Source organism: Carex rostrata, chromosome 20, assembly GCF_964058835.1.
Source record: "Carex rostrata chromosome 20, lpCarRost1.2, whole genome shotgun sequence".
NCBI classification, from domain to species: Eukaryota; Viridiplantae; Streptophyta; class Magnoliopsida; order Poales; family Cyperaceae; genus Carex; species Carex rostrata.
The window spans coordinates 5,559,859-5,584,474 of NC_135937.1; the positions used below are offsets into that span (position 1 = coordinate 5,559,859).

At 33.0% G+C, this 24,616-nt stretch overlaps 3 protein-coding genes across 5 annotated transcripts; 1 reads left to right on the plus strand and 2 right to left on the minus strand.

The window, feature by feature from the left end:
• Nucleotides 1–1,719: 1,719 nt before the first annotated feature.
• ALG10 (DIE2/ALG10 family) lies at nt 1,720–7,072 on the minus strand. Of its 2 annotated transcripts, none has more exons than XM_078322088.1 (8): nt 6,625–7,072; nt 6,445–6,533; nt 5,384–5,711; nt 4,738–5,014; nt 4,414–4,551; nt 4,118–4,322; nt 3,894–4,036; nt 1,720–2,168 (listed from the first exon to the last, which is right to left on the minus strand). In XM_078322088.1, exons 1-8 carry the CDS (start codon nt 6,718–6,720, stop codon nt 1,909–1,911), a joined length of 1,536 nt encoding a protein of 511 aa, XP_078178214.1. In that variant the 5' UTR covers nt 6,721–7,072; the 3' UTR covers nt 1,720–1,908. The 2 variants fall into 2 exon arrangements, with proteins under 2 accessions (XP_078178214.1, XP_078178215.1); XM_078322089.1 differs by having other exon boundaries at nt 6,445–6,545; nt 6,625–6,712.
• A 4,099-nt stretch (nt 7,073–11,171) lies between these two features.
• On the plus strand, nt 11,172–11,886 carry LOC144572864 (putative histone H2A.5). Its single transcript, XM_078322542.1, has 2 exons — nt 11,172–11,421; nt 11,510–11,886. Exons 1-2 carry the CDS (start codon nt 11,209–11,211, stop codon nt 11,723–11,725), a joined length of 429 nt encoding a protein of 142 aa, XP_078178668.1. The 5' UTR covers nt 11,172–11,208; the 3' UTR covers nt 11,726–11,886.
• A 1,119-nt stretch (nt 11,887–13,005) lies between these two features.
• Nucleotides 13,006–17,621, minus strand: LOC144572863 (soluble inorganic pyrophosphatase 4-like). Of its 2 annotated transcripts, XM_078322540.1 has the most exons (9): nt 17,428–17,621; nt 15,610–15,833; nt 15,468–15,496; nt 15,194–15,259; nt 14,993–15,100; nt 14,808–14,873; nt 14,444–14,564; nt 13,704–13,785; nt 13,006–13,382 (listed from the first exon to the last, which is right to left on the minus strand). In XM_078322540.1, exons 2-9 carry the CDS (start codon nt 15,824–15,826, stop codon nt 13,340–13,342), a joined length of 732 nt encoding a protein of 243 aa, XP_078178666.1. In that variant the 5' UTR covers nt 15,827–15,833; nt 17,428–17,621; the 3' UTR covers nt 13,006–13,339. The 2 variants fall into 2 exon arrangements, with proteins under 2 accessions (XP_078178666.1, XP_078178667.1); XM_078322541.1 differs by lacking the exons at nt 13,006–13,382; nt 13,704–13,785 and adding an exon at nt 13,809–13,991 and having other exon boundaries at nt 17,428–17,612.
• Nucleotides 17,622–24,616: the final 6,995 nt, after the last annotated feature.

Genomic DNA, 24,616 nt, shown 5'->3' on the forward strand with positions numbered 1-24,616 from the left:
TACATTTTATCTTACAGTATAGATGGTATTATTTTATGGTTTAGTTTTAGAAATTTTACAGTATACAAGATTCAATTGAAAATTCTACTGTATACAAGATTCAATTTTACAGTATACAAGATTTAATTGAAAATTCTACTGTATACAAGATTCAATTTTACAATTCTGCTAATTTAATTTTACAGTATACAAGATTCAATTGTAAATTTTACTGTGTAGAAGATTCAATTTTACAGTATACAAGATTCAATTGAAAATTTTACTGTATACAAGATTTAATTTTGCAGTATACAATATTCAATTTTACAGTATACAAGATTTAATTTTACAATATACAAGATTCAACCCAGTGCGGACGCTAATAATTGACTCTAACTGCCAATAACCGCTAATAATTGCTAATAACTAACTCTAACTGCTAATAACTTCCTATAACTGTAATTTCCGAAAGTACAGTTTGAAAGTGCATTTATTTTGTCATGTTGTGCAAGTTGCAATCTTTTTCTAACTATCATGGGACCACTTCAAATAGTTGCTGGTTGTTTTGTGATTAATTGATATATTTTATGTGATATATTGTATAATTATACAGCATGTAGAAGTAATTTTACAGTATTCGCGCAAGTCAAAGCTGTGGACAAATGGTGGACAAAAGGCCGTGCACAATTAGACGCTTCCTTAAAAAAAAGTGACTAATAAATACTCTTCCCAACCTCGGCCGCTTAGCCTGTTTGGACTTTGGTATGGTGCAATTGGGGGGTAATTAGAGATCTACATCAGTATTAAGAAGAAAATAAAAATAGCTGTCAAGCATTAATGTACACCAAGTATTAAAAGATGTTATTTTAAAGAGTTAAATATATGTCCTCTTGAAAGTGAGACAGTACTTGTGCCACTACACTAAATCCGCAGTTCTAAATTAAGTTAATAATAATTTGTAAATCTCTACACTCATACAATTAACTCTTAATTATTTTAAGTGACTATGTTAGCAATTATTACAACGGAAATGAGAGTGACACGAACCAAAGCTGATGGAAACAACTAGAAACAATTTCCTTAAAAAACTTTTTATAAATTAGAAATTACGTTACAAGTAAAATTGAAAATACCAGCATACTTTGTAAGATTACACTTACGGCCACTAAATCCTTCTGTTATATAAAAAAAAGACAATTGGTGAAACGAACTAATTATCAGCTAGCTTGATAATTTTTTAAGTGGTCAAGTTAATCCAATGCACACAAATTTGGTGTACCAAAACAAGGAATTCAAGGTTTCAATTCATGCTATTTTACTATTATTTACTCTATTCAGCGAAGAAGTTGCAGTGGACAAAATCACCAATAATTAACTCTGTTGTTTGGGCAACAAAGTATTCTCTACTGTGACAAGTTCAAGGTTCAATGCTCCAATCAAATGAATATTAGAAGACTAGGCAGACATTTTTTTAGCATAGCAAATTTGATTTAGAGTAGTGGTAAAATTGATTAGAAAGTAAATAAATATTACGTTCGGATGTTTACAACCAAGCGATATATTTAATTATGTTTGGATCAGTTTAACATTCACAGAATATTTAAAAAAAAAAACACGCCAAAGAAATCAAATTTGTCTATGTTTTTCTTTTTATGTTAAGTGGTGTTAATTTACTATTATGGTGGCGGTTAAACTTTGTATAAAACATTTTTTGTTAAAGTGAAAAAAAAAACAGAATCACGGAAGTCTCAAAACCTTTGTTTTCTTCAAAAACCCAAAATAAAAAAAAAATTCGCAATATATGGAATATTCTCTTATCTTGGGTTCACAAAAAAGTTTGAAACTCTACTAAATATTTCTCAAAAAAAAGAAAACAGAATTGAAACTAAATGATGAAAACCAATTAAAACTAATACCATTGAAATGAATCTACCACATAAAACGCTGCGTGCCATGCTCGTGTGCCCAATGAAACGGCCGAAACAAAAACAAAGCCATCGTCAATGCATTGACTACAGCATAAACAAAACTCAACAGCAGCAAATTCCTTTCGCTCATAATCGACGAATGAATAATTAAGAGAACCAGTGGAATTGTAAAGTATCTGAACTCAATTAGCGGTGCCGGGACAAGTACTAGAGCAACTGAGATAAAATATGACAGAACCCATATGCTTTTTTGCTCTTTCCCTGAAAAATACGAGGTCACATGTTTAAACCAGGCTTCTAAATAGCTAGCTATAGCAGCGCTATAGCTACGCTATAGCTTTTCCGGACCATAAACGCTAAGCTATGAGATAAAATTGCGCTAACTCAGCTACGACCGCTATAGCTATAATAGCTGACCGCTATTACCGCTATATGAGACCCGCTATAGCTACCGCTATGCTACATGATTTTTTTTTTTGCAATTTATATGAACTTCTGTACTTCTATTCTTATTTCTAATGCTACATGGTCTTCTACGATAAGTATACTAAACCAAACTATATGCTTCTATTTTTATTTGTGATTTATTCTATCATTCTATATCGAGAAATATTCAAATACTAATTATTCATTTTGATTACTCTTTTTATAGTATTCGTTTGTAAAATTATTATCGTTCGTTTCAATTGAAAGCTGATTTTGAATATTATTATAATTATAAAATGTTTAAATATGTATATTGACTTCATTTACCTTATAAAATTAATTGCTCTTTGTCTATTATAATATGTAATACCATGAAGTATAAACTATTAAATAATGTTACTTTTTAGATTTTTTTCATTCTTATTTGCGTCATTGATAAAAAGTATAGACTTAGATTAGTTGTCATTTAATTGTTACATCAATTCTCTAATATTGATTATGTTGATAATTAGTAGAAATATAGAATATAAAGTTTGAAAAGGGCAAATCGCTTTGTGTGATAGCTTCCGCTATAGCTACGCTATTCGCAATAGCTTTTTTTTTTGGTCTCCCCGCTATGCCGCTATAATCGCTATTTAGAACCTTGGTTTAAACTGATCATTCACAAAAGGTTGCAAGGACATTTTAGTTTTGGTAGATTTGCAAAATAGAAAAGACTGAGGCTATGGTACTATACATAGCGTGAATTGGTCCGTATCAATATCATAGTTTTTAAAGTTCAAATAGTCTATTTGTTCAACGTGGTCTCCGAATAAAAATATACATGCAGACTAAATTTTACATTTTTTTGAATTATTTTACTGTTTTTTTTAGATAGATAATCACTAGTTTTGAATGGTTTAGAATTTCAGGATCAAGTGATTAACCTATCTAAAAAATAGTAAAAAATTTACAAATGTAAAATTGGATCTACAAGTACATTTTTATATGGAGATTATGTTAAACAGTTCAAATCGATTCTTTGGATTAAGAAAATGGAGATATTGATACATAGTACGGACCAATCCGCGCTATGCATAGTACCATAGCCTCACTCAACATAAAATTATCCTTCTGAAAAATGGGAAATACGCCCCCAGTTAGTTAAAAGTGTTTGCAAGAGATTCTCCAGTGTTAAATGATTATTTTTAGAAAGATCCTTTCGCAAATAAAGCAATCAACACTTCCATTGGTGTGCTTTAGAAGTTTGTCAATTAGGAAATGACAAAAATTAATTTTGATAATAGTAACTAAATTTTCTTTATGAAAACTGCTGAGGCAACATTAAAGCCTGAACAAATAATAATGGGATGGTCATTCTCAGTTTTTTTTTTCTAAGGGAATTGAATTTAAGGTTGGCATGACATATCATATTGACTAACAAAGAAGGGGTCTCTTTCTGATTTAGATAATTAAGGGAATTTCTTTTACTCAAATTTTTCCTTCACTGAAAATATAAGATAACAGAGTATTTAATAAAGAACGATGACTGATAATGAAGAAAAAAAGAGAGAGACTGACCTAGAGTAGTCAAAATGGATAACCACGAATAAACATAAAGCGGTACAAGAGCATATTTGATAGACCAGTGAGCTTGTATAAGCCTTCGCCAGATATAAAACGTGTAGTGTCTGTTGTCAGCTAGTAGATACGGATGTGCTATGCTGGAAAATTCAAATACAACTTAAAAAAATTTAACCATAAAAAAAAAAAAAAAATTGGTTTCTCTAGTGAACAAACCTTACCTGAAATACTTAACCCATATGGTGCTTACGCAAATCGCCGCAAAAAAGAGAACAATATTACGACTTCTATTTTTAGCAAATAGATGGAACAACTGAACAGCATGGTTAGGCGAGAAATGGAGAGGAAATGCAGCGGCTGTTGAAACTAGACCAAAATATAAAATTTGAGAAAAATGGGGAGATACAACATGAGCCTCCTTAGCACCTGTCATACATAATCGAGAGAGGTCATTAGTTCGGATTTTTTTTTTTTCTAAAAACCAAAAAGTAAATAAGAAGTATCATTTAAAAGTTACCAAGAACAATGCCGCCATTCAAGAAGACAAAGGCCCCAAAAGCGGCAAGAACAAATGCGAAGGGAGTGAATGCAACCAGCACTCGCCACTTTACATACCAAAATGTTTTACAGATGGCAATGATATCACCAATTAGACCTGACAAATAATTCGCATACAAAATAAAGAAATTGCCTGAGCACATAACATTTGAAATACACATTGAAATTATATATCGATCTAGTAGAAATAATCATGTTTCCTTGTCCCTTTCTACTCTGATATTTCGAAACAAGTACACATTGAAATATTTAAGAACAGACAATATAATTCAAGTTTACAAACCGGGGGCATGATCAAGCGGCTTTTCACTTGAGTCAGAGCACAGAACTTCACTCGTAGTTGTGCCATATTTTTGTCGTTTTCTCAAGTTTGAAGAAAAGGCCTTTGTTTCCTTCTCAGTTGGGACCCGCTCATGTTTCCCTATTTGCATGTCATAATTCTCCCTTAAAGGATGCTCTTTAGCAGAGAGATCCTCAACATAACTAATTGCACCATTTGCAGTGATAAAAATGACCCAAATTACATTTGTCTGCCGGCATAGCACCGCCACAGCTCCAAACTATATAAAAAAGAAAAATGATAAGGTTTAAGATGACTTCCGATTAATACATGAAACAAGACAACATTTTACAAACATATGATAAAATACTGAAAGGAAATATTACTTCTATAAGATTAACCTAACAGTTGTGCGTATTTACAAACGTAAGATAAAACATTGAACTTTGCAAAGAACCATATTTTTTTCCACTAAGATTAAAAAAGGTTATCACTTACCCTCTTCAACAGTACCAAGATGAACCAAGTTGTGGTACGTTATATACCATGAATAGTAAGTAAGAGGATTGTGGAACAAGCTCTCTACAGAACCAGTCACAATTGGTACCAGTCCATTTGTCTCATACCGATTTATCCCAACAGCACTTACCATAGCACTAAACCAGAAATTCTTCTTCAAGCAAGTTAAGTACATTGCAAGAACAGCAGCAAGAGAAGCCACGTCAGTATAATAAAGAAAAGTGAAGAACCAGTGCACCGGTAATAGACCAACACAAATAGCATAAAGGGACGCCTTCCTTTCTGTCGTACCGGGTTTCAGATGCATAACGATACCTCGAACTAAGATACTACATATAATTGCCAAAACAACATTTGTGGACCGTAGGATCGGGGTGGTACATAGATCAGATTGAGACAGGTTCAAGATCCATTTGCCTGGAAACAAAGAAGCAATGTATGCAAGTGAAAGACCATACCTGCACGGTTTTCAAGACGAATAAAAATCAAGTAGAGGATGCAATTGGCCAGGGATTCGACCAATCAGAGTAGTGGCAAATAAAATAATCTTATGTCAAATTGTCATTGACTATAAGCTAAAAAAAAAACTTTTTTTAACATCAAAATGCTCTTGATTACAACTCAGATTAATTTTAAATGGGTGTAATTGGGTGAAGTCCTAATAAAACCCTGAACTTTTGGTAGACACAATAACAGTAAAAAGAGAGTGAGTCAACGGTGAGTTGCAAAGTTTGGAACTTGTTTTACTTCATGTCCATACTTCCATTTTCAAAGTCCAAACAGTCGATCTAAACCGTTCAACATGATCTCCATATTAAAATGTACCAAGGGACCAAATTTACATTTTTTTTTTATAATTTTCTTTTACTCTCTTTTAGATAGGTAGAAAATCATTGTTTTTGGATGGATTTTAGACCATCCAAAAAAGCAATTTTCTACCTATCTAAAAAGAATAATTAACAAGTTCCAGAAAAATGTAAAATTTGGTACCCGAGGACATTTTCATACGGAGATCATGTTAAGTGGTTCTAATTGACCGTTTGACTTTCAAATGTAGAAAATAGCGTGAAGTAAAGCCCTTACTTCGAAACTCACAATTGCCCAACTCGTTAAAAAACTGATGCAAATAGAAGGGATTATAACAAATGCCTAGCAAACATGAGAATTATAAACAGTATAACAGATACTGACAAGCCAGGAGGCGTAGTGATCATAGGATCCCAAGATCGGAAATTGCCTTGGCAGTACTGCTGCGCCTGAGGGATGTGAAATATCTCATCCTGTTAAATAAACTGCATCCTTAGGTACACAATCATCATAAAAAAAATTAAGAAAAGAGGAAAAGTAATCGAAGAGAGAGAACAAACAAACCATGTAGGGTTGGGGAACGGTGCGATTGAGGAGCATAGAAACGGGGATGGCCCATAGGCTCACCGCCACCGCCACCGCCGTCGTTACCCTCTTCATTTCTCTCCAGAGGTCGTAAAATCAAGGTCTGATCGGAATGAGATGTTTCTTGCTCAAACTAGAAATGGAATCAGAATTCTAGCTCGTTGGTTGATCGGAACGAAAGCTTAGAAGAGAGATGATTTCATTTGACGGTATTTGAGAGGGGATATTTTCTCTAACGAAATCACTGGAAAAGTGAAGGTATTTGGCGAGAAATGATTTCGCCAATCTAAAATTACGTGGTTACCCTTATCGCTGATGGAAAAGTGGCGGCTGAAGAGGAAGAAGAGGCGGAGGGATACCCGAAATGGGCCGAGTCGCCGAGTCCCTGTGAGTTTCAGAGATGCTTTCGTTTTTGCTTTGCTTTCTCTTCTCTTCGTCGCTGTGAGAGCATTTACATCCGATTTCTAAATAGGAAGCAGCGACTCCAGTCCCCAAAAATCCCCGCAGATTTTCAACTAAACATCAATAATATCAATACTAAATCAATAATATCAATACTAAATCATGTAAACTAATTCAACAAATCCTGTAAACATAAAAATACGTGAAAGCAGTTAAAAACGTGTGACAGCTGTTGGGAACCACATCCTATAAACATACACATATTATCCTGTAAACATACACATATTATCCTATAAACATACACATATAATTCTGTAAACATACATAGTGTACTTAAAATTATAGCAGTTGAAATTATGACAGTTAAAAACGCATCATAACTAAGCTAACAAGGAAAGACTTTTATACACGGAGATTTTTGGGGGACTGTAACCCGGAGGACATTACCTTTTCTCTTCTAAATAACCGTTAACTACGTGTTAACATGTCATTTTAACTTTTACATTTCTAAGACTCATTTTAGAATTTCTATTAAGTCACATTAGCAACAAATTAAAAAAAAAAAATTTGAGCCAATTATTTGACCAACATATAATTTATAAACAACTTCTTAATAAAAAAATTTTATGCATAATTTCTAAATAAGAAACTCTCTCACATCTCTAAAACTGAATTAAAAACTATTACGTTAAATTAAAAACTCTAATAATTTCGGGAATACAGATACTGAGTTTCCGAGCCAACTCTTTGTTTTTCCACCTTTCTCGGGAGCGATAGAATCTTAGATCCAGTGACCGAGTACAAATGACATCTGAGTCGTCAATTCTAATCTGTCACGAATCTCTCAAAACGCTCCTATCTAAATGTATACCGTGTTACTTTTTGATGTTTAGATCTCGTAAAGTAACTCAATTTTTTTTTAGATTCGGACCGACGGATTAAAGGACACCGTCCGCTCCATCTCGGGCCGGATTTGAATCGGACGGTCTGGATCAAAACAAAAAAATTGGATTACTTTAGGAGATTATCGGATGCTAATTGGACAAGTTTCCATGGACAAACAGGCCGGTAACTGGACAGATATTTGACGAATATTATATACAAGTAGGTTCCTAAAGGCCCGTTATTTGAATTACATTTGTACGAACGGGTTGATTTTGATTGAGTTTTGAAAGGCCCATTAAGCAGCTTGAATTAGGGGTGATTAATGAGCGAGCATGAACGAGTTAGGGTATGCTCATGCTCGCTCATTAAGTAAATGAGCGAGTTGTTAATGAGCGAGTTTAAATGAGCGGATAAATGAGCGAGTTGTAAATGAGCGAGTTTTTAATGAGCGAGTTATGAGCGGCTCACGAGTTATGACTTATGACTCATAACAAAATTATATAGTGTGTCCACGCATAACAAAATTTGTTAAAAGTCATCGTAATAAAATCCAACAAATTGTTATAATTCATTTAAATGAGTGAGTTGTTATGACTATTACTTGTTTTGGGCTTTTGGCGGAGGTTTTGATTCTGCCGATTTACAAAAAAAATGAATATGAAACTATGAATATTAGTATATTACACAGGATTAAATGTTACATTGTACTCATTATATTACACATAATTAAATATGAAACTATGCTCACTATCTATCAATTTTAATGAGTCAAGGTTGATGTTATACAGAATTACATAGGATTAAATGTGGCAGGGATTAGGTGTGGCAAATTCTTAATGAGCGAGTTATGAGCGAGTTGGGTCATGCTCATGCTCGCTCATTAAATAAATGAGCGAGTTGTTAATGAGCGAGTTTAAATGAGCGGATAAATGAGCGAGTTTAGATGAGCTTTTAATGAGCGAGTTATGAGCGGCTCACGAGTTATGAGTGATTTACTCACCCCTAGCTTGAATTGAGTCTAGATTGATCCGATCCATCTCATTCCCTCTCTCTTGCCTTCATGCTCGAACAAATCGATCTGATTCATCTCACCATCTCATTCCATCTCTCTCGCCTCCCCGGCTCGAATGGTCTCAAAACAGACATTTGCGGGTAATGATATTCGAGTTGGATAATTATTTACAACAATTCTTATCAGAATTTGACGAAGATTTTTTTTGATATTTTGCAATGGTGAAGAAAAAAAATCAGATGTGGTATACGATTTTAGCAAAGATAGTAAGATATTTTTTTACGGTTCAAGTCTCAAATGTTGAATCATAATCAACTTTTAGTATAACGGGTCGATTAACGGTTCATTTGAGCAACACTACGAGTCTACGACAAACTATCCAGATTCTCATTTGCTAAAAAATTTGGTTTGGCAACGATAATATATTAACGGTAGTTCTGACTTGAGAGCCAATTCGTTGTTAGTTTCAGACTGGAACCAACTTGCTGAATCAAGACAGGTATGAATGAATCGAATTGCTTCAAGTATTTAGGAAGTTGCATGAAAATAAACAAAACAATTTAATGTCGAATTTATTCATTTAGGGAAAATTTGTTTTCATTTTTCTTAACTTATAAAATATTACCTCTTATGCTCAAGAAATTACAGTTAATTGCGCACATTTGATGTGCATGTCTGTGCACCGAGTGATATTTTATTCTCAGATTTGTTCTTTAGATGCCATATTGCATTATTATTAGTAGAATATTTGTGTATTATAATATTGTAAAAATCTTATCTTTTGAAAGTTAGTGGCTTTAGATGCCAACTAACAATTTCATTGATAAAAAATATAATTACAAGAATTAAATTAGTTTAATTTCTAAATCTAAATTTTTTTATTCTCAATAATTTATCTAAACTACTTTTACCATCTAATTCTACTCAAGCGAATACATCATTCTCTAACTCTCTCCACGATTTAATTTATTTTCGTCCGATAGCCGTCACGCTCCGACGGTCCGAACTACTCACTGTCGCGCTTTGACACGCACCGTCACACTTTGACGGTCCGATCTACTCACCGTCGCACTCTGACGGCCGGATCTACTAACTGCCGCGCTCCACGGCCAGATCTACTTACCACTGCGCTCCGATGGCCGAATCTACTTATCGCCGCACTACGACGGTTGGATCAACTCACTGTCACACTCCAATTGTAATGGGTAGAGACTAGACACTCCAAGCTCCAACGATACTGTGTATACTAGTGTGTCGAATTGAGATCTACAAGAAAATGAGAGAGATGAAATGGTGAAAGTAGAGAAAAGAAACGGTTAGGTTTGGATCTCCTGTTTTTTTTTCCTCTCTTGTAAAAATCTTATCATCCAACTTTTAATTTACTAAATTTTTCCACAATTAAGTTCGCAATCGCTAAATCTGTACATGGATATGGTATTTGCTTTAAAGAAATAATTATTTAAAAAAAAAAAATTAAATTGCTAGCGATACAGTGTATTGTTAAACACAAATATTTCAAATTCACACGTGAAATTCATATATTATTCGTGAAATACATACATGAATCAAGTGTTTCAAACTCTTTCAATGATATCTTTGTTTCCGCCTTAAAATACCCTCACATAGTCATTTGTCAAAATTTGACTTCAACTCCTATATATTCAAGTCTTAACAATCTAATAACGTATTCTTAAAATTGGTTTTCAATGCTCGATTTTCATGTTTGTTTGCTTCAAGATTTGTACTGATTTAACTTGCATTGATCTCAAAGCAATTATGACATTAGAAAAGTCTTTTAGATTCAAATTGAAGTCAGATGGTTATTTTATGTTTTCAATAAAAGAATAAAATAAATATTATATAAATTTAGAATATGTTTTAATATAAAAGATAATAAAATGGATAAATAGTTGAGTTTTTGAAGTTTAGAGGGAAAATATGTAATTTTAAAATTTAGATGGTAAATACATAATTTTAGAGTTTTAAGGGGTATACGTGAAATTTCCCCCAACAAAAAAATGAATGACGTTCATTGGTTTGGTTCGGGCTCCCACGGATCGCAAACCAGCAAGAAAAATCCTACCGTCCACTGCCTCTCCATCTGACGTTCTCAATCTCCCCCATCCTTCCCAGACCCACGGATCAACATCAACATTTCTTTCCAACCGCTCACTATAAAAACCAATTACTTTAATCCTTTCTTCTCTCCAAACCTCAAACCTTACAAATTCACTCCCAACTCAAAACCAACTGTAACAGGCGACATGGATACCACTTCTCCAGAGATGAAGAAAGGAGCTGCTGGTCGCAATGGAGGTGTTGTGAAGAGCAAGCCAATTTCTAAATCTGTCAAGGCTGGTCTCCAATTTCCAGTTGGACGCCTCAGTCGGTACCTCAAGAAAGGCCGGTATGCTGATCGTGTTGGTGCTGGTGCCCCTGTCTTCGCTGCTGCTGTGCTCGAGTACCTTGCTGCTGAGGTGCATTACATTTTTCATATTCTCTTCCTTTTCATAAGGCCATAAAATTGAGGTAAAATTAAATATTGATTGAATCTTTGGTTTGTAGTTGTTGGAGTTGGCTGGGAATGCTGCACGGGATAACAAGAAGAAAACGATAATACCAAGACACGTGCTTCTAGCGATAAAAAATGACGACGAGCTCTGGAAACTTCTCAACGGAGTTACCATTTCATCAGCTGGAGTAATGCCGAATATTTGGTCGGAGCTTCTTCCAAAGAAGAAATCTGACAAGTCTCCAAAGGAATCAAGAGTTACTGTCTAAGAATACAAATAGAGAGGACTGATGTGCTAGTTTTTGTATTTAGTTTTAGTTATGGGATGTTTATGGTAGTCTAGGGATGATGGATGTGTTCTATGTTAGGCTGACTTGTGACAATTAGTAAATGAAGTGATCTATGATTTCTAGATTTGCTTGCACTTTATTTCAAAATTGCAAATTTTAATTTCTGTGAGTAGTCATTGCGCATAACCTAGAATTTGCCTAATTGAGAATGTTGCGGAAGAAATTTTAGATTTTGGACACTTTAACAATGTTAAATAAGTGTAATTGCTGACAGGTGTTTTTAAAAGCTAAAATTTGTAAAATTGTACTGTACATGTGCTTTTAATTGTTTAGATATGACATGTAGTAAATTTAAAATTTCTTTGATTGGTAATTTATTTTAGAGTTATTAAAACTATCAAAAAGATTAAAATTGATTTATTGTACTAAAAAATATTAAATCGATCCAAATTTAATACATGCACTATTAAATAAAAACAAAATAAAGTACTAAAAACATTTAAATTTTTAATTCTGACTTGAAATAATATAACTTGAGTAAAACTAGGGTGTGACATGCTCACCAAGAAAGTTTGGTGAGCATAACTCCAAAAGTATATCGGATCGACGTCAAATGCTGAATCCAAACTGTTGAAATCCATGTACTTCATGAGTGATGCATATATATACAAAATTTTGAAAGTTTCGAGTTTATTTGCTACACGGTCAAGTGGTCAAAGAAATAATAAAAATTGAATATATAAAATAATTTATAAATTAACTTATAAAATGTTCATTTCTTTGACCACTTGACCGTGTAGCAAATAAACTCGAAACTTTCAAAATTTTGAATGTATATGCATCACTCATGAAGTGCATGGATTTCAACGGTTTGGATTCGGCATTTGACGTCGATCCGATATATTTTTGGAGTTATGCTTACCAAACTTTCTTGGTGAGCATGTCACACCTTAGCTTTACTCATATAACTTTAGAAATTAAATATTTTTTTATACAAATTGAATGCAAGCTAGAATTATTCTTAATTAATTTCAAAGTTAACATTTGAAAATGTAGAAGTTCATATTTTAATAGAAATTTAAATATATGCACATTATGTAACTCTCTTTTAAATTTTTATAAATAAAGCAAGTTAATACATTCGATTACCTACCAACAAATGTAACCGGACAAATAATTAACGATACAAATAAGAGTAATACAAAAATAGAAATACTAACTACAAAAAGAACATAAACTAAAACTTAAAAAAAGAGGCATTAGCACTGCAGAAACAATATATTTCAACCAATAAAAAGAATGAAGTTTACAAAAAGTGGACCAAGGTAAATTGAAATTACACCTTCCGTATCAATAATATATTAATATCCAAGCCAACATATGGCAATATAAAATAGAAAAAATAGAATTGTTCAATGAGAAAATTTAATCTTTAGTCAATATAATTTTCGTCATCATCTCTTTCTAAGGTACTCTACTGCATTTTGTATACAATAGTAATTAAAAAGTAACAAATAATAAAGTGCATGTTCTGTATATTGTGTTGGGTGGTTTTATAATGAAATTCCTCTTCATTGAAGAATTCTTAGCAGCCTATCTCCTCAAACTCTCCACTATGTATGTTGCATACAGGTCCCTATAGAATAAAAAATCAAGTTCAAGCATGAGAACAAGTATCATTTATCATGTCAGTAAGATTATAAATAGAAAAATGCATAACAAAAACAATAGCGTTTTTCTTGACATACTAAAACCTGACGTTATACTACAAGAATAATCAGGATTGTAGTATTGTACTGTCAATATTGAATGGATTATAAAATACATTGTAATGTTTGGTTTTAACTTTTAAGATGTAAGCATAACTATTTGGTGCAAATATGTAATAGTTTTGGGGGCAATTTGCAAAAGTCCAAAATAGTGCTGATTTGAAATGAAATAATAAAAGAAAAATTACATGGAGTGCTGGATTGCTTCATAAGCAGAAGTTGCAGGTAAGAAGTCATTCACAGCCACTTCTTTGTTCTCATTCTTCTTATCTATATTTTAAATTTTGATAATTGTCAAATAATAATAAGCTAACAGATAAAACTGCAAACTCCATCATTCTCTCAATTTAAAAGAGATGTAATGTACAAGGATATTAATGGAGGTCAGATTTAAAGAAAAGAACTTTACTTTGTTACTAATCTATCGGGTATTATTCTTTGGCTTTTAGTTTGCTGTTCTTGTTTTCTTCTTTTTTCTGGTAAATAAATTTCAATACTTCTGACAATTTAAAATTAAACCTAACATTCCTCGTATTGAAATTAACATCCACAAGTTTAAAGAGTGTAAAACCCAGCCAAATTACAAGTATCATCACACCAACCTTCTTATTAACTATTAACAATAATTAATGTGCAACTTTATTTAAACTTAATTCAAGGAATTTCATATCATTTTACTTTATTTAAATTTGACAGAGTTAGGTGCAAAATTGTCAAAGTTCAACTGAACATGCCTAAAGCATGCTAACTAACAGTTGGTTCCTAATTAAAAATGCTTCACAAATGTTGATAAACCTCCGTCATTTTTAAATTTCATTGTGTAAGGTTGATAAACCTTCACCAACACCAGCATATGGACTGTGTTCATACTTACTTTCTGGTACCCAAAAAAAATGAGATACAAAAGTACTAGAGCAAAGAAATATACAGTCTTCAAAGAAGCGCCTGATTTCAGCCAAGCGATGCGGTGGTAGCTCCTTGATGTCAGTAAGGTGCTTGTACTCTGGGTCATCAGCACACACTGCTATTATCTTGTCATCTTTCTCTCCCTTTAAAATGAAAAATGCACATTACAAATTGACATCTACTTATTAAACCACACTACCCATATATATATACTGTGTTAAGAACATTTATGGCTTTTGCATGGAACAACATAGGTATTAACGTGGTCAACATGAATGTATATCTTTTGCAAAGGTATAGATACTTAAAACTTTTGCGAGGTTATTATAAGAAAAAAAAAATATAAGGTTATATATGCAAATATTTAATAGACAGGAGTAAATTACCTGATCAATCATAGGCATGAGACCAATGGCCTTTGCCCTGAGGAAGCAGCCTGGGAGGACTGGCTCCTGCAACAGTTAAACTATTTATAAGAAACAATTGGCAGTGTATTATAAAATTAACATGTTTGATTCATTTAATACCAATTCATTATATTATAGTCCTAGTACTGTGTATATTAATATACCTGCATTATGACCAAGACATCTATGGGATCACTGTCTTCACAGAGAGTGCGAGGTATGAACCCATAGTTGTGCGGATACACTACTGATGAGTACAAAACACGGTCAACCTGTAAAATATAATTACAAAAATTCAGAAATAAAAACTTCAGTTTTACTAAAGCATCCATAAAGAACGACAAATTCAAAAATTTGATCATTACCTTTATAAGGCCAGTTTTCTTGTCCAGCTCATACTTTACTTTGCTTCCTTTTCCAATCTCCACAACCTGTATTTAAAATAAATAAATTAGTGCATGCCAAATGCTGATAACACAATACAAATATGCAAGGGCACAAAGTGGCTGTATAATTTTAATTGCAAACAAAATGTATTAGTTTCAAGGCATGTTCAAGATTACTCAACTACAACCACAAGTGAAAATTTCAAAACTTAGAATCACGGTACCCTGTTTAAGAGAGAGAATGTTGACTTACACAATTGAATATAACAGGTGCACCCGGACCTGCATTAGAGAGAGAGAGTCAATTAATGCAAGCTTTTTAATTTGATGTATCTAGGTTATAGAGAGAGAGAGGGCAGCCCTGAGCCCTGCCAAGGTTTCGAGAGAGAGAGTACCAATTTCAAGGTCATGCCAAGGGTGAGCAGCAACAGATCGGTGCGACAAAGAAGAGAGTATTCTTTCATTCAAAGGTGCACTCTTCGGCTTGGATTCAGTATTTTTTTTCTTTGGTTCCGTGGCCGCCGGCGCTGACATGTCGATCTCAGCTTTCAAATCGCTAATTACTTCATTGGGCTCGTTAGTCTTGGTTACCGCTTCAATAGTTGGTGCCATTGTTTTCCTGTAATATTTAGTAATTTTAAGAGTTCTGATTATAAACCAAGGCCAGTAATTCTCTGAAAAATACCACTGTCATTTAATTCACATGGACAAAAACATACAGTTTGTGAAGTTAGATATCCTCCATAATAGATAGCAAACTTAAATAACAAAGAATATAAAAGAATTCTACAAATGTCAAAATTTCTTACAAATCTATGAGTAATCAAACATGTAATATAATGGTGCTGGCAATATTTAACAGAAGTCAGACAAAAATAATTACAGCACACAATTTCCACAAAAATTACGAGATTAATAAATTTCAACCATTGATCCGGAGAAAATTATTTCATTTACTTAAAATAATTTGAAATACTTAGGGTCAACAGCAAATATAATAGAAGCTATGCTGCACCTATAGTCCAGAAACCTAACTGTACCCATGGACATGTATTTGACACGGGACCCGTATGATAACTATCAGGTAAAACACCTGGTGTATACCTATTAAAATTATTTGACCACTTGGTTCGATCAATATACAACCTAATACAAACTCAGAACCAGTTTCTGATCACAGTATCAGACAGTGGGTTTCTTCACTATTAAATTGTGCTGGAACCCCTTTCGCTTTTTTTCCTTTACCACAGCGCTGTTAGCCTACTTATAGTAACCTAAGCGTGCACCAATTACTAGGATTTGTACCAGAACAGTTGCCGCAGGGGTGGGGGGGTTGGGGGAGCATGGCTGTCTCAGATTCACAATAATGCAGTAATTATTTTAGATTCCTATGCTTTCCCTAACAGAGGCATTAATAGTTCACGTAAATATGTAATGGCGGTCATGTGACTGATGCTAACAAACCCCCAAAATTACATATTATTGGGTATATTATGTGATATATTAATTTGTTATGAAATGCTTATAAACTTCAGTTAAGTTTTAAATGTGCATTTTCTATATATAACAAGTTAAAAAGTATTTGTAAATATTTTTTTATCAATGGAAATTGTGACATGGCTGTTGCCAACTTACCCTAAAAAAAAGTTAAAAAGTATCTTATGTTTTTTAATAAAAATGCTTTAAAGATGCTTTAATTTTAGGATTAAATATGCATTTTTATATATAATAGCTAGAACAAATGAAACGAGTGGAATAAATGAATTTTACTATTTATTGATAAAACTGCACAAGTATGTGAAAAAAAAAAAACGAATTTATGTGTATATTTTAATTCGACATAATAAAACATGAATAGATAATAGAACTGGTACAGAGATGAACAAAAAAGAAAATTGGGATCTATTTCTTGTGAACGGTAATTTTGGAGAATTTATTTTGATTAAAAAACAAAACAAAACATTACAGATCTATACTGATCATGCTAAAACAGAAATTAACAACCAGATCCTTGTTATTTTCTAATCTGTATCAACACTTTCTAAAGGCAAAAATGCAATTCATACAATTGAAAAGTATGAACAGCGCTACATACGAGAGATCACGAGAATAAAAGAAAACATCATTTGAAATGAATCGTTAATTAGAGATTCTACGATGACTAGCTTGAAATAAAGGTGGAAAAACCTAATCCGGGATAGTTGGAAACGCACCTGGGAATGTGAAATCAATGAACCTTGGGATTCTCTCTCTTAACTGTGGTCGAGAAGAAACAAAAGCTAAAATGGGTATGGACAAAATAGAAGCATAGAATGGAGATTTATAGTGAGAGCATCAGAGGAGGGAGAAGTTGGAGTCGCGTTCCCGCCTCTTTCTTCTCCTCTAATTTTCTTCACTGTTCACAAAAAAAAAGTAAAAGCCGGGTTCCTCCTTGAACCGCATCAAATTACGGACTACGCTTGTTCTTTCATTTAATTGCTGAACCCTTCTCAAATAACTATTTTGAAGCATTCTATGCATCGAGAATTTATAATATTATGAACAAATAATATGTTTCATAATTATTTTCATTCAAATAATATATATATGTAGATGTTAAGGTACATTGTTTATAGTGGATATGCCACATTTGAAATATTGAGTTTAAATTAAGTTATTAAAGTGATTGCTCAAATGATAATATACACGATTCTATCTTTTTTAATTAATGGCATCTTAATTAAAATAAATACTGAGAGACATTTTATGAGTCTTGTAATTAAATTATTTTAATCAAATATGGAAAGAGTACAATTTCATTACTATGTCGCTAATTCGATTGAGCTAATATATTTCATTTGAAAGTGATTTATCAATTGTATAAATGTTTTATAGAAGTTTTTTTTATACATAAATACTTATAAATAATGTATTGGTTTTCTGTTTCAATGAAAATCGATGGGAATTTTCCACTTTTATCAAAAGAATAATATAAATACTTATATTTGTTAAAGAAAATATTGATCTTCAATCATGTCATAGGCATATGCTAAGTGATTTTATATTTTAATTTTGTCCCTTGCAAATTAAAATGCTATAGTAAAAGTTCTTATTCTTAGTTGTACATTATGCACAGATAAATTTTTACAAAAAATTAAAGATTGACGTAACATGAATCCCGAAGTAATAAAAATTCAAAATCCGTGCAATACAAATGATGCACGACAAATAATTTGAAATCCATAAATCATATATTATCTTCCTTACTACAGGCTAATGGAACCATGAAACCCTGCGGTCTAAGCATTTAATGGTCGAGGAGGTTCACTTTATTTATCTTGGGAGGAAGGCATCGGGTACCGGAGACCCGGACGGTGAGATTCCCAGGTATCAGAAACGGCACATTCGTAATAAGTTCCTTTTCTGGAATAGACCCGTACACCATGATAGACCAAAACTGAAATGTGGGTCAATAACATGACTCAGATGTAAACCTTTTTAATAAACCATGTTCACAAAACTATTTCTCGGATTACGAGTCCAGCTCCGAGCAACGTGGCGCTTCACTCTTTGGAGTTTGGCCGATGTGGGGACCACAAAAAGAGAACAGAACAGTCGGACACCTTTAAAAACCCAGAGGGAGATCTTATCCATTAATATCAGATCCAACGGTACAAACTCTTGGAATCGAGTAAAGGATCTGAGTTGGCGTGGAAGTAACGTCACAGAAAAGACTTTATTCGTCGCGGGAAATCCTCTCCAGTTAAGAAAGATGCATTTAACAGCACGTTATATCATTCAACGGTTCAGATCTTATAAATAACTGGCGGTGTATATAAATAACTGGAGAGGATCAAATGGAGGGAATAAAGTGCGGGGTATTTCCCGCGTGACAAAACTCCCCGACAATTTTTATTTTTTTCCAAATAAGAATGAACGAATGAGTTTTCATTATTTTTTAGAAAAAAATAAATAAATAATCTTGACCTAATTAGGTACGTTGCCATGAATCATGAATGTTGGTTGACACGGTTCGATCAACGACAAGTAGTTAGAAATCTATGGCGGATCTGTTTGACAGCCATGGTCGTAAATTTAGCTTTGAATTCCATGGACCCAAAATTTTGAAACATGCTTAAAGACTTTTAAGTATAATAAATTTAGAAAATAAACTATTACAAAGGGGATGATTTTTCGTCTCTCTACAAAAAAAAATATATGTATGATTTCTGTAAAAATTTCATCAATGTAATCAATAAAAGAAGAGAAGCGAACACGTCTTCTGCTGGTTGGCTTGAATTGGTCTTTTTGGTTTACGCGAAATATCGGTGTCTCCAATTTATTTGATGTCTCATGCATTAATCATGGTTGATTAGTATAATGATAAAAACGCAGATTTTCTGAAACCCGTATAGACCTTCCAACGCGTGTGGCGGGTTACACCAAACGCGAATCAAGTAGAATGTAGAAATTTAAATTAAGATGGATGGGCCCCTATGTCATGACTCACGATATCAAGTAGTGCTGTAATAAATCCCATAAAAGTGGAAAAATTTAAATTCTTGAAGTTTTGTTTTTGCCCTCCACGTTGGGTTTATTAAATCACGTGAATGAGTCGTCGTACCAACTATTAAATAAAGTTGAACTGGCTATATCAAAGAAAGATCAATTCATTCAGCGTGTCATTTAATTGACAATTAATTGACGAGTTCCAGTTGATGAATTGCGACTTATTGTGACAATGGTATGCATGTCTGACTTGTAAGTTCTAATATCAGCTGTCAAATGCTGTAACAATTTTTATTTTATTCTGCAAGATTTGTAAAATTAAATGCTGCTTAATAGTCAATTAGTGCAACTACCTATAGTTGCAGCCTAGAACCGAGCAAACAAAAGACACTCCACCGACATAATTCATTGGAGTAATTGATACTAATGCTACCTATAACCTATTCATTCTTTTTTGTTAATTTTATAATTAAAATCAAATTAAGTTAACAATATAAAAAAAAGTACTAGGCTTGGAAGTTGGCACCAAACGGGGCGGTTAGTAATTATATTTACTTTATATTATACAGCATCAAATATCTTTGTAGAGATATGCCATGTATTAATTGATTCATTCTGTCTGAAAACTGAAAAGCACCATGGCGTCATGTCACATATGCAGTTTTTTTGAAGCATATGTTGTGCATGAAAATACAATGGTCCATAGGTTCATGGAGCCCATATTCTAGGAGTGTCAATGGTACGGTAATGATTGAGTATAAATTTTTTATACCCATATATGTATTTTACTCGAGGAGGGATCAAGTTACAATATTTTTTGAGTTACAACAAGTTACAACAAGGATTTTCTACATTTTGAAAGTCCAAATCGTCGATTCAAACCGTTAGATGTGGTCTCTACAATAAAATGTGCTCGGAGACCAAATTTTACATTTTTTGAAATTTTTTTACTATTTATTAAGATGGGTACAAAATTCCAAAAAAATTCCAAAAAATGTAAAATTTGGTCTCCGAGCACATTTTATTGTAGAGACCACATCTAACGGTTTGGATCGATGATTTGGACTTTCAAAATGTAGAAAATGCTTGTTGTAACTCAAAAAATGTTGTAACTTGATCCCTCCTCATTTTACTCTTACTCGTCACAAAATAATTTATCTGTATTATGCTCTTATCCATTATAATTATCTGATAATGAAACTGTAGTGGATAAATAAAGAGTAATACTAATATGATAACAATTTTTATTATTTATTAATAATTTATTAAAACACATACATTCATTTTACATATGTATAGTAAACTGGTATGTTGATACCTTATTTCATTCATAAAAGGCTAGAATTTTATGTGGATACAAATGAATTAGTTTCAACGCTTGCACAACATGCACGTCTTTTGTTCAAAATATATATAATTTTTTTTATAATTACTCAATTGGGTAACGGGTACGGAATAGGCTTACCCACACCCTTACTCGTTTAGATAACGAAAAAAAATCTTTACCCATACTCGTACTCCGATAAGTTTACGAAAAAAATAATCTTACCCATATCTGTCTTATTGGATACAATATGGGTTAGTGATAAGCCGAAATTGTATCTATTGAAACCTAGGGTTTGTTATGTAAATTAAGCCAAGTTTTGATTAAATTAGGTTTGATTAGGTTAGAAATGTCCAAATGTTCAAGTTACTTCCCTAGTTATATTTATTTTGCAGGTAATCAAGTGCTTGGAGCTTAACGAAGCAAAACGGGTGATCTATAGCAAGTCAACATGAAATTTGGAGCATCTTTCACATTTATTGTGGACCGAAATGAAGTTATTGCGGGTCGCAACATTATCAGACAGAGCCAGCTTCCAGACAACATTTTCCGAACTTTTATTGCGGCCTACAAGGACCTTTATTGCGGCCCGCAAGACTTTTATTGCTGCCCGCAATGACCTTTCCAGATTTTTCTGCGCAGTCTGTTAACTGCCTCCACTCATTGCGGCCCGCAATAAGGCGGTTCAGAGCCGAATTTGCTATTTTTAGTTAGTTATTTCTAGGTTTTACAAGGGGTTATAAAATGGGATCTGTAGAACAGATTAAGGACGATTTTTTAGGAAGAATTTCTAGTTTTGAACAAGGAAAAGCAAGGAAAAGCAAGGAAGAGAGAAGAAGGAAGAAGAGAACATCATTGATCAACCGGTTTTATTAATTTCTTTCCTTTGGAACTCTTTTACTCTTTTTAATTTCATTTGTGTCTTAGCCATGACTGGCTAAGGGCTTTTCTAGGGTTGATTGGGGTTGTACTTGAAACTTTTGTTATGATTTAGTTGGTTTTATTTTATATATTATTGTTCTTTGTTATGATATATTCTTTATTTTAATTGATTGTGAAGACTTAATCGAAATCACATGAAACCCTAGGATTTGGTATTTGCAATTGAGAAATTGAATATTAGGTCCAGACCATAAGGAATAGGGTATTTGATAGGCTAAGTACCAAGAGGTGACGCTTGTCTTATACAGGCTTCACCTAATAGTTTAGAAAATTGTGCCAAGTACCGAGAGGTGAAAGATAGTTTTCTAGATCAATTAGGACACTAAGAACTTAATGACTTTAGATTAGAGTAGCCAAGTACCGAGAGGTGACGTTTATTCTAATTGAAAGATGGTATTAATATAGAAATATCACTTTGTACCTACAACACCCAACTGTGCCATCATAAATATAAGAACAAAATTTACAAGCCAATTAGTCGTAACACTAGTGGATAGGAACCCTAAGAAACCCTAATTTCTCATACTTGTAAAAATTAGATTTTGCTTTAAGACTTTAGTTTAATTCATTTTAATTGAAACCAAACCTACCTTTGAACAAACAAAAACATTTTTACTTTCTTTCACTAAGTTAAATTGTTAGGTTAGAGTTAATATTCCAACTTGTCCCTGTGGAGACGATCCCTAAATACTACTTGACAAGGTTGTACACTTGCAACCAAATTGAGCGTAAATTAGGATTTATTACTTGTATTGTAATAACCACATCAGTTAGGTAAACAGATAAAAGGTGCCATTGACACCATATGTATTATGGAGTGCGTATCCCCTGACATATCTCATATTTTGCGTGACCGACGTGTTTGGTTTCTATTCGAGGACAACGCAGGGGCTAATGTTATTTGAACTTTGAGATTCGTGTATAGAATATTTGAACGGTTGATTTTTTTCAAAAAGTCACGAAAAATATGAGATATCTCAGAGGATGCGAATTCTGCATTATGTGGAGCAGAACGAATTTGCATCCTCTGAGATATCTCATACGTTGCGCGACTTTTTGGAAAATCTCAACCGTTTAAATAAGTTCTGCACGAATCTCAAAGCTTAAATAATACTAGCTCCCCGCTCCATCCCCGAATAGGCACTAGACACGCCAGTCACGCAAAATATGAGATATCTCAGAGGATACGCACTCGAGCAAAACTAGGGTGATTTTTAAGTTCATCAAATGTGAACTCAACTTTAAAATCTATCAGACTGATTTTAAATGGAAAATTCAAACTATTCAAACTCATCTACCTTATGAGTGGTGTATTTACATACAAATTTTTAAAAAAATTGAATTAATTTTGTATAAAATAAAGTGGTAAAGAAAGTACGTTAAAAAAATAAATGTATAAATTAATTTATAAACATTATAATTTTGATAAAGAATGAGGATCGAGTCTTAAGTTTTTATTTATTAAACACCAGTGTCAATTTTTATGTACAGAATAACAAAAGAGAAGGAAAAAGGAAAGAAATGAAATGATAGAGAAAACTAGTAAGCCATTCTACATCTGAATCATGCTATTTTTTCCTGCACAATCTCCGTCTTCAGTAGTTTAATGATCTTAATCTTTTCTAAAATAATTATACAACATAATATCAACTATATTAATAATTTACGTTAATTTTCTTTCTCCAAATGTCTTGTGAATTTGTATTTGGTACCAATTAGTAATTTATACAAGTCTTAAAGAACAAGTTTATCGTATGTGTACGACTGTATCGTTGGGATTTTGTAGGCTCAAATAGGCCTTGCTGCCTTGGCCCATTTCCCTTCTTATTATATTTTTTGGTGACCTAAATCTTTGATAGTGGTGGCTGCTCCTTTTTCTTGCGCCAACAACAGAAAAGAGAAATAAAGAGAGATATAAAATGATTGTTTATGCTAACAATTAGAATATTCTTGTAATATCTCGTTTAGTAGTGAAATTTGTTGATTATTTGTCTCTTAATGGAGTAGACTTGATCGAAACATCTAATTTCTATGTTTACTTCCTCTTATGTTCTTGTTGAATCAGATCTATCAGCTTGCGGTAAGATCTTTATTCTATTTTAGTTTTTTTTTATTATATGTAAGTGTGTATTTGTCTCTAACTTCTCAGTTCTTGTTGGTGTACTGATTATTAGATCTCTTACGGATTTTTTGTAGTTGATAATGATATTCCGTATTTCTAGATAACTCCAATATGTACGTAGGGTTGTAAATGAAACGAACCAAGTTAAGTTTGTCAGTTTCAAGTCGGTTCGGGACTATATATAACGAATCGAGTCAAACTCTGACCGCGAGTTGAAAATATTAGCTCGTTATTAGTTCGTAGTTCTCCGAGTCAACCCGAAATGGCTATTTAATAGCTTGGTTTTCAACAACTTTTACAGCGTCAAGTATTATAGTTGTTGTACATGAGATGAGGCAGTGTACGTAGTTTCTAATCCTAACATATTAAAAGTTCACATTACATTAAAATATAATTAATGGCTCATGTTTTTAAAGAAAAACAAAAAAAATTATGGCTCATGTCAATACATTATCGGATCGAGCCGAGTTAAACTCAAACTCATCATATAAGGGACCAAGCCGAAACGAGTCAGTTTGTTTTTAGC

Excerpts from the sequence above, each read along its gene's own strand:
- LOC144572864 (XM_078322542.1), top strand. The coding sequence starts at position 11,209 with ATGGATACCACTTCTCCAGAGATGAAGAAAGGAGCTGCTGGTCGCAAT. Across the intron at positions 11,422-11,509 it reads TCGAGTACCTTGCTGCTGAG|TTGTTGGAGTTGGCTGGGAA; the intron begins GTGCATTACATT and ends TTTGGTTTGTAG.
- ALG10 (XM_078322088.1), bottom strand. The coding sequence starts at position 6,720 with ATGAAGAGGGTAACGACGGCGGTGGCGGTGGCGGTGAGCCTATGGGCC. Across the intron at positions 5,015-5,383 it reads ATTTCTGGTTTAGTGCTATG|TTTGGAGCTGTGGCGGTGCT; the intron begins GTAAGTGCTGTT and ends TTTTTTATATAG. Across the intron at positions 4,037-4,117 it reads ATATGGGTTAAGTATTTCAG|CATAGCACATCCGTATCTAC; the intron begins GTAAGGTTTGTT and ends TGAATTTTCCAG.
- LOC144572863 (XM_078322540.1), bottom strand. The coding sequence starts at position 15,826 with ATGGCACCAACTATTGAAGCGGTAACCAAGACTAACGAGCCCAATGAA. Across the intron at positions 14,874-14,992 it reads ATGTCTTGGTCATAATGCAG|GAGCCAGTCCTCCCAGGCTG; the intron begins GTATATTAATAT and ends TAACTGTTGCAG. Across the intron at positions 13,786-14,443 it reads CAGGCGCTTCTTTGAAGACT|ATAAGAAGAATGAGAACAAA; the intron begins GTATATTTCTTT and ends TTTAAAATATAG.